The sequence below is a fragment of the Amblyraja radiata genome, chromosome 10 (assembly GCF_010909765.2).
Source record: "Amblyraja radiata isolate CabotCenter1 chromosome 10, sAmbRad1.1.pri, whole genome shotgun sequence".
Lineage (NCBI taxonomy): Eukaryota > Metazoa > Chordata > Chondrichthyes > Rajiformes > Rajidae > Amblyraja > Amblyraja radiata.
The window spans coordinates 49,944,098-49,963,597 of NC_045965.1; the positions used below are offsets into that span (position 1 = coordinate 49,944,098).

The following is a 19,500-nucleotide window of genomic DNA, read 5'->3' on the forward strand; positions in this document are numbered from 1 at the left end:
GCAGGCAAAAATTACTGAAAAAGGCACCAAAAAGCATTTATTGACAAAAAAAGGCATAACAGGGCATTTATTTCCACCACCAAAATATGTAACCATGTAATCATATAACAATTACAGCACGGAAGCAGGCCATCTCGGCCCTTCTAGTCCGTGCCGAACATTTACTCTCACCTAGTCCCATCTACCTGCACTCAGACCATAACCCTCCATTCCTTTCCCGTCCATATACCTGTCCAATTTATTTTTAAATGATAAAATCGAACCTGCCTCCACCACTTCCACTGGAAGCTCAATCCACACAGCTACCACTCTCTGAGTAAAGAAACTCCCCCTCATGTTACCCCAAAACTTTTGTCCCTTAATTCTCAAATCATGTCCTCTTGTTTGAATCTTCCCTACTCGCAATGGAAAAAGCTTATCCACGTCAACTCTATCCCTCTCATCATTTTAAAGACCTCTATCAAGTCCCCCCTTAACCTTCTGTGCTCCAAATAATAAAGACCTAACTTGTTCAACCTTTCTCTGTAACTTAGGTGCTGAAACCCAGGCAACATTCTAGTAAATCTCCTCTGTACTCTATCTATTATGTTGACATCTTTCCGTTAATTTGGCAAGCAAAATTGTACCCCATACTCCAGAATTAGCCTCACCAATGCCTTGTACAATTTCAACATTACATCCCAACTTCTATACTCAATGCTCTGATTTATAAAGGCCAGCACACAAAAACCTTTCTTTACCACTCTATCTACATGAGATTCCACCTTCAGGGAACTATGCACAGTTATTCCTAGATCCTTCTGTTCAACTGCATTCGTCAATTCGCTACAATATGGTTAAAAATAATAATTTAAAGGTATACTACATTAAATGACCAAAGTAGCTTGGTTGCACATAATTACTAACATTTTTTTCAAATTATCTTGTGTTAAAATATGCCATCTGTTGGACAGAATATGCTTTATTGTGGAAATAATCATTCTACCCCAGCTGAGGTCACTGGTGCATATCCGAAACAAGCTACAGACTCTATTCGTTTAGATATCTTGTGCATTATAATGACCTTTGAGAACTTTAGCTGTGTTTTGTATTTCTTCAAGATCTTTGTTAGCTAAAATCACTCTCTCATATTTTCCTTGTATGTCTTTACCTACATCGCCAAGAACTTTACGAATATCGTCAGTTATTTTGTTGAAAACCTGCAAGTTATTCACTAATGTTTCGCCACGTGTCTCAAGGGAAGTGATAGTTTGTGGGAAGTTTGCAAAATTGGAAGCAATAAACACAAGATTGCGGTGGAGGGACTTTTTCTGCATGATTTCACTGACGATCCTGACTGTAGCAGATTCTTCTTCTTCAAAACAGTTGACGGTTTCTTTTATCTTTTCAAAATTTGCAGCATAGTAAAATACAGCAGAGAGCCTTGTACCCCACCTAGTCAAAACGGGCTGAGGAGTTAGCGGAATCTCGGGTGCCATTTCCTTGAACAACTGCACACATGACGGTGCTTTGAGGAAGATTTTCTTGACATTGGAAACTAGGCGATCGACATTTGGAAACAAGCTATGTCTGTGCTTGGCAATTCTATGAAGTCCTTGAGCTAAGCATGTCAAATGCAACATTTTGGTGAATAAAACTTTAAGTCACAAACAGAAGTACATTCTTGTGTTTTATTCCTTCTGGCCAAAGTACAGCAAGTGAAGATGTAAACAACTGAGCAATAGTTGAGCTGTTTGACTTCCCCAATACTTCCGATGTCAACAAATACTCCTTTGATGGTTGACCTACCTCTGGTGTACTGATGACCACATTGGCAACATATCCCCACAGCAACGGTTGGCTCACCTGTTGGGATCCATATTTTGTTGCATGCAACTTCATCTCTAATTTTCTGCACAACAATGTTGAAGTTGCTGTCAACATAATTTTTCCATAATAATGGGAAAAAAGCTCATACTTAAATTCTGGAAAAATGCGCCCACACCAACAATAAAAATGTGGACATCAAATATGTTTGAAACATTACATCTGAAAGAGATGAGATTCCTCTTAGCAGGTAAAGCAAACCAATTCCAAAAGACGTGGTCTACGTTTATGGACCTATTACAAGCATGAGGTGCAATAGTAATTTTATAAATAAATAAATGGTATCAGGACCTGGCATTGGGAGGTAAAACAACAAAAACAGACTTGGTTGGTAGTCTTTCTGCGGAGTTTAATGTTATAATAGAGCGATTGTCCTTACTTTCTTTTTCTTTCTTTTCTAGGGTCTACTTTCTTACTTTACTTCCTTCTCTAACTTCTTTTCTAAGGGGCTTTCTTTTCCCAACACTCTTGCACTTCACAACTCTTGCGCACCTTCTTTACTTTCCTTACTTCTATCTTTTTCTTAAAGCTTTAAAAAAAAAAAAATGAAGCGGTACAAAAAAATGTATTAAGATATATGTGTTGTGTGTTATTGTAATTTACCGTACTTCTAATAAAAAAATAAATTTTAAAAAAAAAACAAAAAAAAAAAACATAATTTTTCCATACTGATGACTCGCTTGGTATATGTTCCTCTGTGTATTTCTCTAAAAAAACCTCTGGAGCAGGTTTTCATCAAGGATCTCTCTGAACTTTGCTCCATTCATTTTTCCCTCAATCCTGACGAGTCCCTCAGTTCCTGCTGCTGAAAAACATCCCCACAGCATGATGCTGCCACCACCATGCTTCACCGTGATGAGTGGTGCCTGGTTTCCTCCAGACGTGACGCTTGGCATTCAGGCCAAAGAGTTCAATCTTGATTTCATCAGACCAGAGAATCTTGTTTCTCATGGTTTGAGAGTCCTTTAGCTGCCTTTTGGCAAACTCCAAGCGGGCTGTCATGTACCTTTTACAGAGGAGCGGCTTCCGTCTGGCTACTCTACCATAAAGGCCTGATTGGTGGAGTGCTGCAGATATAGTTGTCCTTCTGGAAGGTTCTCCCATCTCCACAGAGGAACTCTGGAGCCTTGTCACTTCTTGGTCACCTCCCTGACCAATGCCCTTCTCCCCGTTTCCTCAGTGTGGCCGGGCAGCCAGCTGTATGAAGAATCCTGGTGGTTTCAAAGTTCTTCCATTTAAGAATGACAGAGATCACTGTGTTGTTTGGACCTGCAATGCTGCAGAAATTGTTTTATACCCTTTCCCAGATCTGTGTCTCGACACAATCCTATCTCGGAGGTCTACAGACAATTACTTCATCTTGTTTAAGAAGGAACTGCAGATGCTGGAAAATCGAACGTACACAAAAATGCTGGAGAAACTCAGCGGGTGCAGCAGCATCTATGGAGCGTAGGAAATGGGCAACGTTTCGGGCCGAAACCCTTCTTCAGACTTCAATTTTTTATTTCATCTTCATGGCTTGGTATTTCCTCTGACATGCACTATCAACTGTGGGACCTTATATAGACAGGTGTGTGTTTTTCCAAATCATGTCCAATCAATTTAATTTACCACTGGTGGACTCCAATCAAGTTGTAGAAACATCTCAAGGATAATCAGTGGGAAAAGGATGAAACTAAGCTCAATTTTGAGTGTCATAGCAAAGGGTCTGAATACTTATGTAAATGTGATATTTCAGTTATTTATTTTTAATTACTTTCTAAACATCTGTTTTTGCTTCTTCATTCTGGGGTATTATGTGTGTAGATTGATGATAATAAAAATGAATTTAATCAATTTTTGAATAAGACTGTAACGTAACAAAATGTGGAAAAATTGAAGGGGTCTGAATACTTTCTGAATGCACTATTTACACAATACAGAATGCTTTCCTCTGCCCATCTCTGTGGTTCTGCCTTTAACAAACGTAAGCAGAATTATCATTGAACAACTATAAATATTATATAAACATATTCTTGAGAACAATTATTTAGTGGGTTAGATGATATTTATTGTGAGGGAGAGAGGGGAGATTTGGAGTTGTTGATTTAGTGTAATGCTTCCCCTTTCAGATGATGCCCTTTCTGTTTATTTGCTAATACCATGGCACTGTTTTGATCATGGTGTACAACGGAGATGTGATTAGTATCTACACGTAAAGTATAGGTCTCAAAAGAACAATGAAATTCTGCACAAAAGACTCAGACTGTTGGTTATAGACTAACCAACCTTCAAAAATCATTAAAAAAACCCCCATTTTAGATGTTTAAAGAACGACATGTTATTTTACCATCTCATTATCACTGCTTCCTCAGTTGGTCACCACTGACTATTGCATCTCTACATCCCTCCAACCTGTTCACTGTTCCCTCTCCTAAACACGAGCTAGTTGTGAAGTTGCCAATGGCTCATTTACAGCGCATTTTCTCCACTCCCTCCCAAATCCTTTGCAGAGATTCTTCAATTTTCCTTTTTTTATATAAACCTTGTGGCCATTAATTTTTCTAGGCTGGCTAGGCTTGGCCCTGCAGAGTAGACAGTGTTGGTAATATGCACTTTCACATTAAGTACCAGTAAACCATGCAGATAGCTCAAGGGTGTTGAGTTGCACCTGAGCCCGATCTCCACACATCCCTTTCACAGCAAAGGTGCCGGCTGCAGAAAATAGTGCCATGGTAGTAGCAGGTTCTGGTTCAAACCAGTCTGGTTCAAAATGCCCAATTCAGCAATAGAAGCACACTGAAGCTGCCACTGAAACTCAATAACAACCACTGCAGGATCTGTCACTATGAAGTAAACGGACAATAGAATTCTGTAAAATAAAGACAGAGTGCTGGAGTAACTCAGCAGGTCAGGCAGCATTTCTGCAGAACAGGGATAGATGACGTTTCAGATCGCGACACGAAACATAAGCCAAATATATCAGCCATGATTGAATAGTGGAATAGACTCGATGGGCCGAAAGGCCAAATATTGCTCCTATGAGCACTACATATTCCACTTTGAGTAGTTTACAATCCAATGGGATAAGTGTGAAGAAAGATCCCAAGTCAAAATATCACCTATTTATCTCCTTATCTCACACGCTTTTGTCTCCTTTTCACTTCTAGTCCTTGTCCACCCCTCTGCTAATCAACTTCCCTTCTTCGGACTGATTGTGGTGGGGAGAGAAGAGAAAGTTGGAAGAGAGTTAGGGCAGGACAAAAAATGGAAAATAATAGGCGGATGCAGGTTTTTTGAAAGGCAGATGGTTGGACAAATGCCAGAGATGAAAAGACAAAAGGTGTGATACAAAAAAATGTGAAGATTTGCGAATTGTGAAGCTAGAGGAGGGAATATTGGTGGAAGGGAAGGGGGAGGGAAGAAATAGGTGTGAATATAGGTGAGGCATGGGGAGAGAGGGAGGAAAAGAAAGGAGTGGAAAATTCAGTGTAATTGAATTGTAAGCTACTCACGCGGAATATGATGTGCAGTCAGCAGGTCTATGACAATCAGTCAGCTGTCAGCATCCATAACAAGGCAAACAGTGAATGTTTCAGTAGAACCCAAAGTACTGCACCCCACTAGTGACTGCCTGCTCTTCATTAACAGGTCCTTTTCAGAAGAGCAGGCAGTGACTAGTGGGGTGCAATACAGTTCTGTGCTAGGACCCCAGTTATTTACTATATATATTAACGATTGTTGCGTTGAGGATCCTATGAGGCTGCTTGGTGACTTGGATAGGTTGGGTGAGGTGGCAGATGCATGGCAGATGCAGTATAATGTGGATACATGTGAGGAAAACTGTAACATCCACTTTCAGGAACAGTTTCTTCCCAACAGCCATCAGGCTATCAAATACTACAACTTCCAAATAAGCTCTGAACTACATAGATTTGGGGGTACACAAAATTGCTGGAGGAACTCAGCGGGTGCAGCAGCATCTATGGAGCGAAGTGGGTTTGGGGGCATTGGTTTTGTCTTTTTGCACTATTATTGGTTGTTTGTTTAGTTGTTTTATCTGTGTGTATTTATGTACACGTATACAGAAATATATATTTGTGCGATGTGTGTCTGTATACAAATATGTATACAAATATGTAATATTATATATACAAATATATAAATATACAAATATGTATACTGAACTTATTTCCGTTTGTTATATTGTCTAATAATAATAATAATGGATGGGATTTATATAGCGCCTTTCTAATACTCAAGGCACTTTACATCGCATTATTCATTCACTCCTCAGTCACACTCGGTGGTGGTAAGCTACTTCTGTAGTCACAGCTGCCCTGGGGCAGACTGACGGAAGCGTGGCTGCCAATCTGCGCCTACGGCCCCTCCGACCACCACCAATCACTCACACACATTCACACACAGGCAAAGGTGGGTGAAGTGTCTTGCCCAAGGACACAACGACAGTATGCACTCCAAGCGGGATTCGAACTGGCTACCTTCCGGTTGCCAGCCGAACACTTAGCCCATTGCGCCATCGTGTTGTGCTGCTGCAAGTAAGAATTTCATTGTTCTGTTTGGGACATTTGACAATGAAACACTCTGGACTCTTGAGGAAGAGGCATCAACAATAGAGGATATAGTATGATGAAGGGCCAGTCACCTGAAACGGCAACCCTCCGGTATTCTCACCACCGACGCTGCCCGACATGCCAGGCACATTCTGCCTCTTCGGCTTTCATTCCGGATCACCAGCATCCGCGATTGGTTTATCTGTGGCGATCCACTGGGAAATCGACCTTTGCTGGGAAATGATGGGACCCCGAGAGGATGTTCGAGCGTCGCCGGCGGTCGGCGGCGTGAAAACGGGGTCTATTGTTCTGACTGTATGGCAAAACAAATTCCAGGTAATTCGCAAAACATACTCGGCTGATAAATTATGATTATGATTATGATGAATATGATTATTGCAGGTAAATGGAGTCTCCGACTGGGCAAGCGAACCAGAGTCCTGCAAACTGCTGGCACCGGATCAGAGGAACACTCCGGCTTGAAATAGATGCGTGTTTTTTACTTCTTTATGAACAAAGTTTTAACACCAATGATTACGATGCCTGCAGCGCGATCCGTGCTATTTATTGCGAGAGTGTTACATCAGCGGCAGATGCCAAATTGGCCTTGTTTAGTTGTGCACTCTGGTCCATGTCACCAGTTTCCCCACGGCTGGCACTTTAATTTCAGGGAATTGTTTAACGCGTTTGTTTTAAATATTTGGGAACCATTACTAGATATTCCATTACTTCACATACACAAGAACATGTTTTGAAATGTTCTCCTCGACTTTTTTCTTGTCGTTATTGCTGGCTCGCTGAGCGTAGTAAATGACCTTAAATCCCGAAAACTTTTCAGTTCACGGTTCTGGTTCGGATGGCCCAACGTTTCGTTGCAACCCCTCTATAAACAAAAAACTATCTCACTCGATCCACCCGTCGAACAGTAAAGTGGTGCAAATGTGAAAAGTGCAGTGACTTTTCTACCCCCCGACCCTGTACTGACAGAATACCACTTGTCTGACCTTAGGCATTAGGTTCCAGCACTGGAGACTGGGTATTTCAGGCAGACAACGCCGTTGATTTCACCTACTTAAAGTACAGAAGGATCCATATTGGGCCTCCAACTCAAATGTTGAAGAGATAAAAATATCTTACTAATTGAATATGTGTGCTCAACATTGTGGCTTTTGCAATTAAGAATATCGCAACAGTCCAACAAATGACATATGAGTAATATTCAGAAATATATATTTTTATTCGCAGAGATATTTACACCTCCAGTGAATGAACAAAAGTCCATCCCAGCCATTTATCTTGGGAGTCTGCAAAAATCACACCTGCCCAAGACAAGATTTTGGTTTCTTTGATAGTTGCTGGTACTAGTTACAAACAATGATCTTTGTCTAACTAATAAATGAGTTCCACTAAGACGAAGTTGAGCCGATGAGTCTGTTTCCACGCTGTTTGACTCTATTAAGAATGCGACTGGTTGCCTTGGTTTGACAAATTGCCGTGTTCCCCTCAAAACAATAAACTCTGTATTCAGAAATATCACAGAATGTTATTTATTTTCAAACATAAAATATGAGGAGTTGGAATAGTGGGATACATTCAAAGATTATGGAAGGAGTAAAAGCCTGCAATGTTTGATCAATGACTTCAACCGAAGGACGGTGTCGTTTGATATGATAGTGTCCAAAAGTGAGAGAATGGGAATTGTCATCCTTGGAGATATGTATGAATGAGTTATGCTGGTTCGAGGAAAATTAAAGAGGACGACTGAAAAATATTTTTTAAAGTTCTGACTTCATCGCAATGTACAGGGATGGGAAACGGAGACATGATCACAATAAATGTACAAATAACTCAGTTACTTAATGTGTAGGAAGGAACTGCAGATACTGGTTGACACCGAAGATGCTGAGTTGGAGGATCAGCCATGATCATATTGAATGGCGGTGCAGTCTCGAAGGGCCGAATGGCCTACCCCTGCACCTATTTTCTATGTTTCTATGCTGGAGTAACTCAGTGGAACAGGCAGCATCTCTGGAGAAAAGGATTGGGTGACGTTTCGGGTCGAGACCCTTCTTCAGACCTTAATCAGTTACTGAACATTTAAATGTTTTTCAACATGAACCAGACTGACATGAAATTCAGTGAATGCGAACTCAGTAGAGGCATGTGCAAATGTAGATATATTCGGTTAAACAAAGCACCATATGGCTATTACCTCAGAAGGAACATGTAAAAGATTTGTACATTCTATGGATTGATGAGAACAATGTTTGACCTTTCCACATTGCTATCTTTGTATGTTTTGACGAACAATTCTAATGTTCAACTATTTTCATGTTTCATTCCAAACGAAACGTTTAATGCACTATTGGCACAATGGAATGCGAGGAACACTTCCTGCTAACATTGAATCTTTACACCCAACACGTGTTGTATAAACAGCATTGTAGCCATGCTTTATGTCAGAATTGAAATGTCTTAACTGGCGGGACTGCGCGTCCCATTCATGCGCCTACAGAGGGAATAATGCCCTGTACAATGATCGATTGCACGTTCAGCTCAAGCGTTGAGCGCAGTCCAGTCCTTGTCAACATATAATTGGAGCTAAATTGCTCAGAACCTAATAAGCATGTACTTTTAGAGATAGCGTGTTTAAAAAAAAGCTTTAATCGATTATTTTACCGTGCATATCCTCTGAGTAAACATTAGCAATATATTTCTGCCAGTTTTACATCGGGGACTGAGGAAATTGATACATTGCATCCAGATGCTGGTTTACACCGAAAATAGACACGAAATGCCTAACTCAGTGGGTTAGGCAGCATATGTGGAGAAAAGGAATAGGTGACGTCTCGAACCGAAACCTACTCCTTTTCTCCAGAGATGCTGCCTGACCCGCTGAGTTACTTCAGCATTTTGTGTCTGTCTGTTCCAGAGAGTTGTGAATATGTGGAATCTCCCGGACAGTTGTGAATCTGTGGAATTTTCTGCCTCAGAAGGCAGTGGAGGCCGATTCTCTGGATGCTTTCAAGAGAGAGTTAGATAGGGCTCTTAAAGGTAAGGGAGTCAAGGGATATGGGGAGAAGGCAGGAACGGGGTATTGATTGTGGATGATGTGCCATGATCACAGTGAATGGCGGTGCTGGTTCGAAGGGCTGAATGGTATACTCCTGCACCTATTGTCTATTGTCTGTTGTATTCTGAACCATTATCGACCATAGGAGGAAGATATTGCGCGTGTTGGAAACGTGGGGAAGGGGAGGGGAACAGAGAACATGCTAGAAATACTCGAATACTCGTCAAGTCAGGCAGTATCAGTGGAATTATAACGGCGATTGTTCCTGTTTATTACCTACAGATATATTGCTGTTATTTGATCTTGCGCTCTCGTATTTCTACTTCGTCTGTTAATTTGGAAATGTAACGGCTCCACGAGGTACATTTCAGTCTCACTGTATGTACCAAAAACTCCCGCACAAAGTGATTTACTCGACGCGTACGTTATTGCAGCATATCTGTCTCCATATGGGTCAGAAATTATATTTACATTTGCTTGTGAATGTAACCGGAACAATGATCTTCAGAACAAATGGAGCATCTCATTCACCACGATGTATATAACATGCACTCTTTCACTCATGAAAGCCCTTCTCTATGCATCGTTCGCCCCTTTAGCAACTACGAGCTAATGGCATTTCACATATGGAAAAATAAACAGTCAATCCCAGCACCCAACCAGCAAGGCAGCAGCCTCCGTTCACACTGGGGATCCGATCCCAAGTCTAAAGGATTCACAATTAAATTATTTGCCAGTGCCCAATGTTAATTGTTTAATTGCTCGAGGGGACACGAGTTGAAGTGACCGGATTAACATTGACCGCCGCAAGTGACTACCGCTAGCTCACATAGTCAGGTCGCCAACCGCTAAGACAGATGGACAAAACATGTTGACCATTTGACACGGCGAATACCTTCTGCCATCCATGTTATTCTAACAAAAGAAGAGCGCTGCCCCTGGAGTTATCCGACCTTGGCCAAATATTGCATTAAAATGTCACTTGTAGATACTAAAAGCTACATAGAAAGGGTACGGGACTCTTTAGAAATACTCCGCTCTCAAACTAATGGCATCCAGCGAAAACTGAAGGGCACCATATTTTACAAGAACGATGTTCCAAATAACATGACATGGGTTTGTGTTTGAGTTGCGTAACCTTAAAGCGAGTGACAGTGACACTTTGTCGCCCACTACTGACCACAGCATGCCAGGAATCCCCCGATCACCAATTCCATCCGTGGGGATATGGAAAGAATTAATGGTCACATTAGGAAAGAGTGAGACTTGGAGCTCCGCACGTATTCGTTCAAACCAACTGCCCATTAATCATATGTCTGCGGGTTAATACGTAAGTAAGTACGTGAGTCAATTTCGTGTTCATATGTATTATATAAACAATAATTGATAGCCGTTGGATTGTTCAACTCACCGCTTGCTGGCCGCCTCCCAACCCGGCTTCCTTGCACCCAGGGCCGGAGACAAGCGCTCCTTCTGCGCGCTGGAAGAACTCGTCCAACCTTGTAGCTCATCGTGTTGCTGTCTGTTTAAATCCCCAGTTAATCGGACATTTCCTGACTCTGGTCGTAGCGGCAAGGGTGAGAAATCTCCTGGGGCTGCTCTCGGGAGATGGATTCGATGCTCAGTTTGGGCTTGGTGTTTCTGTGAAAGCGCCACCCTCTGCTCTGCACCATGCTGTTGGGACTCCTTTCCAAAAGTCTTCTTGCAGCCACTTCCTGGAGCGAGCCTCCCGGTTCTGTCTTTAACCCAAAGAACACATCCGTCCCCGGTCCTCGGTCTCAAGAAAATAAAAACACCCACAAACCAGTGACGGAGGCGCTCAAAAAAAAAAAATAGGCGAAGGGATTTCCCCAAAGAGGGTTTACCCTGAGAAGCTGAGACACCCCGAATAGCCCGAGGACCGCCGACCCTTCTTTTCAAGGTGGACTGCACAGAGTCTATGTGGTCGGTCGCCGAGCCTTTGCCGTTCTCCTGCCGCGGGCAGACGTGTACGATTCAGTGGAAACAAATGCTCCGAATCCAAACAGTTTTTAAAATAGTCCATGCAAGTGTGTGTGTGTGTGTGTGTGTGTGCCAATGCTGCATGTACGTGAATGATTTTGAGTGCGAGAGAGTGCGAGTCCGTGTGGAAGGATGATGTCGGAGTGAATGCGCGCTTCAGTGGAAAAAAATAATGTACCCTAGCCACAGACAGCTTAGGTTTCAGCTTCAGATTTTGCTTTTCTGTTTTAGTTTAAGTTAATCTCTGATGTTACTACTAGCATACGCTTGCGGGACAGAGTTTGTATCCGCTCCCCCCCAAAAAAATCTAGTTGTGCCTTGACGAAATTGAAATGCATATTTCATGTGGCATTCGGCCACTTAATGTCACTTCAGTGCTCAACAATATTTAAGGGATTGTTGAAGAAACATTTATACTCATTGGACAAAGCTGCTTTCTATCACTGGTGAGGAATACGAAGCCCAAGATAGATGCAAACTACACAAACATGACATATTGAACAATATATACTTTATTTATTTTTATACTTTAATGTTTCAAAAAGTCAATTTAACTCAATTTTGGCAAACATGATTTCGTGACCTTTATGGATTCCTGCTAAGGTGAATTCCTAACACGAGCACAAATAAGGGAACTCGTGGCGCCCAGTATACACTCCGCACAAGCTCAAGGAGAGAGATTTTTATTTTTTTTAAATAAATAAAATATAGTTAAATGTGTTAAATTGGTGGGATCAGTGGGAATCGCTGAGCTGATCCGAGCCCTAAACAGCCATAGACCCTGATCACCAACAGCTCAGCCCTTCCCCGATATAATCCATTGGCTGGGACATCATTATAGTGAATGAGAAATAAGATCTTATTGGGGGGGATCGGAGTAGACAGGGAGGTGAAGTTGGATTAAACTGGGAGTTGGTGACTCAGCTCACCTCCACCCGGGCTCCACTCCCGCCCATTCACGTGTGAAGAAGGGTCTCGACCCGAAACGTCGCCCATTCCTTCTCTCCAGAGATGCTGCCTGTCCCGCTGAGTTACTCCAGCTTTTTGTGTCTATTCAGGGAATCGTTTGATGGACGCTGGCTTTCTGCCCACCTCGCCACCTGTTCCAGCGCAACCCAAACCCCGGTCACTCAACACCCAGGGCCTCTCCCCAGAAACCCAACAAAACCCAGAGATGCTGGCCAACATCTGTGCCAGACTCACAACCCAAGCCTCAATCTTGCCCAGACACCGGACACCTCGTGGAATTCGGGTCCTTCCACCGGCCACCCATCCCCTTCACGTTGGCGCAAACCAGACTGAGGTCCAGGGAAGGGTTTAGGTGCTGTCTGGGAATCTTCTCCGCTGCGCATTTACTCTGTCCGTGCAGAGCCGAACGGTCCATCCAGGACAGTGGCGCCATGTCAACAAGATCTCATAATAAGCAGTGCCAATCATGCATTTAGATTTTGGAGAAACAGCACGGACACAGGCCCTTCGGCCCACCGAGTCCGCGCCAACCACCCCGTACACCATCACTGTCCTTCCTACACACTAGGAACAATTTTACCGAAGCCAATTAACCGACAAACCTGAAGATGGACACAAAAAGCTGGACAGGTAGCATCCCTGGAGAGAAGGAATGGGTGACGTTTCGGGTCGAGACCCTGCTTCAGACTTACTGAGAGTTACTCCAGCTATTTGAGTTTATCTTTGGTTTAAACCAACTGCTGCAGTTCCTTACTACACGTTTAACCTACAAACCTGTACGTCTTTGGAATGTGGGGGGAAACCGGAGCACCCGGGGAAAACCCACGCGGTTACGGGGAGAAGGTACAAACTCCGTACAGACAGCGCCCGTGGTCAGGATCGGACCCGGGTCTCTGGCGCTGTAAGGCAGCAACTCTACAGCTGAGCCTCTTCTATCCGTGGTCTATTCAACTCTGACTCTAACCGATTATTTAAGGGCAGGTCACGCTCGCATCTATGACTATATCCCACCAAACCTAGTGTAACCTGACCACAATCGGGGCAGCCCTACCCAACAGCCAGAACCCGGGCTCAGGGTTTGGTGAGCTCCGCGCACTGAAATTTTATTAGTCCATCAGAAATAAAAGTAACCTCGAACCCAAACATAACTCAGCCTGAAGTACAGCGCTGAAGAAGGGACTTGTTCCGAAATGTCACATCCTTGATCCTGTCTGATCTGCAGAGTGGGCAGGACAGCAACTGATCTATCCACCGTTATTATTTCGGCCTAGAAGTAATTCCCTCTCTTGAACAGAACCCCCAAAGCCAAAGGCTTTTGTATCTCCAAAGCAAGTTGCTCACCATCGCTTTCACCTCCGGCCTCCCCACAGCTAGAATATGGCAGAGCCCATCAATGAATGGATCCACAGGGCCAATGTGTAGGAAGGAACGGGAGATGCTGATTTAAACCGAAGATAAACACAAAAAGCTGGAGTAACTCAGCGGGTCAGGCAGCGTCTCGGGAGTAAAGAAATAGGTGTCGTTTCGGGTCGAGACCCTTCAGACTAAGAGTCTCGACCCCGAAACGTCATCCATTCCTTTTTCTCCAGAGAATTGATCCAATCAATTCTTCCATGTGGTACCCATCCACTTGTTCTTTCTAGCCCAATCCTAAAATTATCCCCCCCCTCCCGCGAGTAGCCGCTCCGCCCTGTTTAACGTGAAGGTACACATTCCACGGATAGACTTCAATAATAATTAAGGTCATTACATTTGCAAATTACATTTACGCAATTGTTGCCAATTCATTATTTTGCCGAGAAGGATCGTTGGTTGATTGAAATTTGAAATGCAAAACCCCCCCCTACAATTCAGGTGAAGACAATTCTTCCAATCAAATACCAGGCATTCTCCATGCATCATTTGATCAGGTGAAATAAATCTAATCCCCCGTCACTAGATCCCACTCCGTTTGCAATCGCCGATTTATTTTTAGAAAGCCTGCGACGGCCACAGCTTTATGCGGAAATATTTCTATTATTTTTACAAATTCACGCATGAAGAAATAAGACCAAAACTCAGCGCGTGGAAGCATCCAAGTTGGAGAGAAACGCCCTCTATTTGAAGAGCCGACCTTCCAGCAAACTTTCACTCAACGTCCTAAAACAGGTCAAATCCATTATTTTATTAATTTCCTGCTGGGTGAAAATCAAGATATATGGTACTTAAGAAATTTATTGTCTTCTGTAATATTACGAAGCAGTACTGTTTGTTTAACGTATTAAGCTATTTACATGAATAACGTGGTGGAGGGGACCGAGTGTAAGATTTCAATGTTACAGAGCATATCGCAATGCTGATTCTGGGATGGGCTATAGATAGATTGTAACCTGGTAGATAACATTTAATAAAGGAAATTCTGCAGTCAAGCCACTCCTTGGAATGGGGAAGAGGAATCAAAAGCTCAATTATTATCTAAATGGCAGAAACATAGAATGAGTAAAGTTCAGAGGGGTCTTGGTGTTAGTTATTGGTAGTTAAGAAGACAAATTGCATGTTGGACTATAATTGCAAAGAATAAGGAGGTGTTGACACAGTTGTTTGGCATGTTTGTTGAGGCCAGACTAGGAATACTGAGCACAGTTCTGGGTCTTCTTACTAAACCAAAATTGCATGGTATCATTGGAGGCAGTACATGTGCCTTCCACCACAGTGATGAATGCTGCGGTGGATGTTTGTGTTCAATTTTTATTGTGTTTTTGTGTGTTCTTTTTCATTGTACCGTTGCTGACAAATTCATTTCACTTGCACTTTATGTGCAAGTGACGAATAAAACTGATTGTATTGTAGGATGTATTTGGCGGCAAGCAGGTGGATAGTCTCTAGGAGGGTTGCAGTTCTTGGATAATGAAGAAAGGCCAAGTTTTTCAGTGCCATCTGAACGCTGTCTTTACCTTGAGCAACAATGGCCCAGGGATTACTATGCCATTTTGCATGTTATATTTTTACAATGCACCATTGATAGTTTTCTCTATTTATCTAGTAACTTTGTTGGCACCAAAATGGGGTGACACGTGTACTGCTTGGTAAGGTCCGCTATATGATTTTACTAGCTTGTATGCAAAACAAAGCTATTTCACTGTACCTAGGTACATGTGACAAAGTATCATTGAATTAGAATGAGTTTGGTGTATAGTCTGGAGTCTGCCATGCACATACTCTGCCAGGTTTGAAACACTTTTCCTGTGGCCAAAGGCTATGTTGACATATTGAGGTGAGGGTTCCTGAGATATGATGTGTTTCACATTTTCTAAGTTGTCATCATGGATCTTTATGGGTTGGTGTCAATGAGGTTGTAATCCAATGAGGGACAATTGATAGATAACCTCTGTTTTGCAGATGCCATATCTAAGGTCCATTTTCTTGTATAGCTTAATGAGCAAACTGTTCTCCCTATAGTTCAGCTTCAGAAGGTGTGCATGGACCACTGTTACCTAGATCTGCAGTATAATGAGTGAGGTTGTCATGACTTTGGTTCTGGAGTGTAGTGACCCAGGTTGAACACTTTCCCATATGTCAAGTGGAAAGATTGAAAGAAGTATTGGGGTGATGACATGTTCTTGCTCCTCACCAGTCTGCATTATGCTCTTCTGACGTGGACACGATAAACATCAGAGTTTGAATGCCAATAAGTACCTCAGAGCTTCACTTGTACTATCTCCCGTGTCAGTCTAAACATTGGCCTCCACCATAATTTGTTTGATCTGGATTTAAACCAAGGTTATAAACATTAATTTGAGATCCAACCAGGACTGGAAACTAATCTGGGGAAGTTAAAGCAATGCCTCAGCATTAGATAGAAACCGAATACCTTTGGGGAAAAATTGAAGAGCAAGAGCATAGAGGTGGAGATCTAGGACTGTGTGGAGAACCAGCATAAAAGAGATAATGATCCAGATAAACAAATCCTGGCCTTTTATTTATTACTAGACCAAGTGCAGACCCGTTGGGTCTGTTACCCCAACGTGCGGTTGTGGGGGGGGAGGCGGCATGCAGTGTCACACACACTAACTACCCCCACCCCCCCCCCCCCGCACTCACGCTAATTACCCCCCCTTGATATAATATTAATATTATTAATTTGCTCCTTTTACCCCATAACCACCGTATCTACTGACGCATAGCCCCCAACGCAGTCACATCTAGAGGGGAGGGGGGGGGGGGATGAGAGAGAAGGGGCAGAGACAGAGAGAGATACAGAAACACAGAGAGAGGGGCAAGAGGGAGACGAGGGTGGGGAGGAGAAGGGGAAGGGTGGGTGAGGGGGGGGGGAGGAGAGAGGGGGTGCTGAGAGGGGGGAGAGGTGGGGAGCAGGGAGGGGGAGGGTGGAGGGAAGAGGGTAGGGGGTGTGGAGGGGACGTTGGTTTAGGGGAGGGGATGGAGAGGAGGAGATAGAGGGGAGGAGGGGAGAAAGAGAGAGGGGAGGGGAGAGGGGGAGGGGGGGGGGAGAGGGGGAGGAGAGCGGGGGGAGGGCAGAGAGAGGGGGGGAGAGGGGGAGAGAGGATGTGCTGAGAGGGGGGGAGGAGAGGGGAGGGGGAGAGGGGGGGAGCGGGGAGGGAGGGTGGAGGGAAGGGGGTAGGGGTGTGGGGAGGGGGTTAGGGGGTGGGGGGAGAGGAGAGGGGGGAGAGAGGAGAGGGGGGGGGAGTGAGGGGGGGAGAGAGGAGAGGGGGGAGTGAGGGGGGTGAGGAGAGGAGAGGGGGGGGGGGGGGGGGGAGAGGAGAGAGAGAGAGAGAGAGATTTTTTATTTCAACCCAAACAACCATTTGCAGGCAGTGCTTTTTTACTTTAACCATATTTTCATTTTCAAACCACATTAAGGGTACTTACTCATAGTTGTGTGGACATGTGTTCAGTGTTATTCACAGCTCAGAGAAACGTGACCCTCTGCCTTCCTCCATCTTGAAGAGACTGAATGAGGCACACCACTTCCTGGTTTTATAGTCCCTCCCCCCTGCTGCCAGCTGGGGCAGCAGAGAGAATGGAGAATTTTTTAAAATCATTAATATCTCTGTTATATTTCATCGACGGGAAAAATCCTCGGCACACATACGGCGGAGGAGGGGGCTCTGAGCGAGGTGGCCAAAAATGACGGCCGTAGGTGGCGGCGTTCTCTCGGAAATCGCAGCACAGATCGCCAAAACCGGTTAAGAACAGAGTTTTAGTAATATAGATTGTGTTTGGCCCACATGAAAATAATTTTAAAGCATCAGTCACTAATCTAGATTGCTAACTTTGCAAATGTTAAAGCATTATTTCCATGTCCATTTCAACCATGTCCAGGATTGATACTCCTTTTCTTGCTCCTGATCTCCAATCAAACATTTCAAGAAATTACTTGCTATGCTAAACTAAACGGGACTTGCTGACATCTTTTACAAACCCACTGACTCTCACAACTATACTTCTTCCCACCCTGCTTCCTGCAAAGACTATCCCCAATTCCTCCGTCCTCGCCACATCTGTGCCCAAGATGAGGTGTTCCATACCAGGACATCCGAGATGTCCTCATTCGTTAGGGAACGGGGGTATCCCTCCCCCCCCCTCCCTCCCATCATAGATGAGGTCCTCACTCATGTCACCTCAGTACCCCATAGCTCTGCCCTTGCTTCCCCTCCCCCTAGTCGCAACAGTGTCTCTGTTCCCCTAGTCCTTGCCTTGCATACAACATAATCCTCCGAAGTTTTCGCCGCCTCCTCCGGGATCTCAACACTAGTCACATCTTTCCATCTCCACCCCATTCCACCTTCCACAGAGACTGTTCCCTCCGCAACTCCCTGGTTAACATCCCTTCCCATCCAAACCACCCCCTCCCCAGGTACCTTCCCCTGCAACCACAGAAGATGCAACACGGTCCCTATACTTCCTCCCTTGACTCTGTCCTTTCAGGTTAGGCAGAGGTTCACTAGCACCTTCTCCAACCTCATCTACAGCATCCGTTGTTCAAGATGTGGACTCTTATAACCGGCGAGATCAAACGTAGACTTTCGCTCAGTCTGCCTGAACCCACCTGATCTCCCGGTTGCTAAACACTTTAATTCTCCTTCCCATTCCCACACAGACCTTTCTGCCCTAGGTCTCCTCCATTGTCAGAGTGAGGCTAAATGCAAATTGGAGGAACAGCATCTCATATTTCGCTTGGGCAGCTTACAGCCCAGTGGTATGAATATTGATTTCTCCCACTTCAAGTAAACCCAGATTTACCTCTCTCTATCCCTTCCCCACCCATCGCACCAGCTTCTCGTTTTCACCCAACAAACAGCTAACAATGGTCTTTTCCCTTTATCATCGTTACTTTTTTGCATATCTTTCATTCATTGTTCTCTATCTCTCTACATCATCGTCCATCTCTCGTTTCCCTTATCTCTAACCAGTCTGAAGGGTCTCGACCCGAAACGTCCCCCATTCCTTCTCTCCAGAGATGCTGCCTATCTCGCTGAGTTACTCCAGCTTTTTATGTCTACGGTTTAAACCAGCATCTGCAGTTCCTTCCTGCACAGGTCTCAAAATTAAATGCATTCCCTCATTTTTCTCTCCCCACAACAAAGGTAATTTAAATATACCAATGTGTACTTGATTCATGGCAACTCTCCTTGTCCACTAATCATGAGAAGTTGCTGCAAAGAGCTATCCGGGGCCATAGATGTACTAGAGGACAGAGGATCTAGGGAGACAGAGGAACTGAAAGAAATTTGCATTAGGTGAGAAATAGTATTGGGTAGACTGATGGGACTGAAGGCTGATAAATCCCCAGAACCTGATAGTCTGGTACTCAATTAGGTGGCTCTAGAAATTGTGGACGCATTGGTGATCATTTTCCAATGTTCTATTTAGGATCAGTTCCTGCGGAGGGTAGCTAATGTTATCCCACTTTACAAGAAAGGAGCAAGAGAGAAAATGTGGAATTATAGATCAGTTAGCCTGACATTGGTGGTGGGGAAGATGCTGGAGTCAATTATTAAAGAAGCAATAACAGTGCATTTAGATAGCAGTAAAAGGATT

General features: G+C 43.8%; 1 protein-coding gene and 1 long non-coding RNA gene across 2 annotated transcripts in view; one reads left to right on the forward strand and one right to left on the reverse strand.

Moving 5' to 3' along the window:
- The window catches only part of artn (artemin), a 111,190-nt gene extending 99,514 nt beyond the window's left edge, over positions 1-11,676 (reverse strand). The window contains exon 1 of the mRNA XM_033028807.1: positions 10,904-11,676. Within this exon, the coding sequence (XP_032884698.1) occupies positions 10,904-11,003 (100 nt within the window). The 5' untranslated portion in view covers positions 11,004-11,676. The remainder of the gene's footprint in view (positions 1-10,903) is intronic.
- LOC116977925 lies at positions 6,642-7,931 on the forward strand. The gene is made up of 2 exons (XR_004413327.1): positions 6,642-6,755; positions 7,665-7,931. It is a non-coding gene; the product is annotated as an uncharacterized LOC116977925 (long non-coding RNA).
- Positions 11,677-19,500: the final 7,824 nt, after the last annotated feature.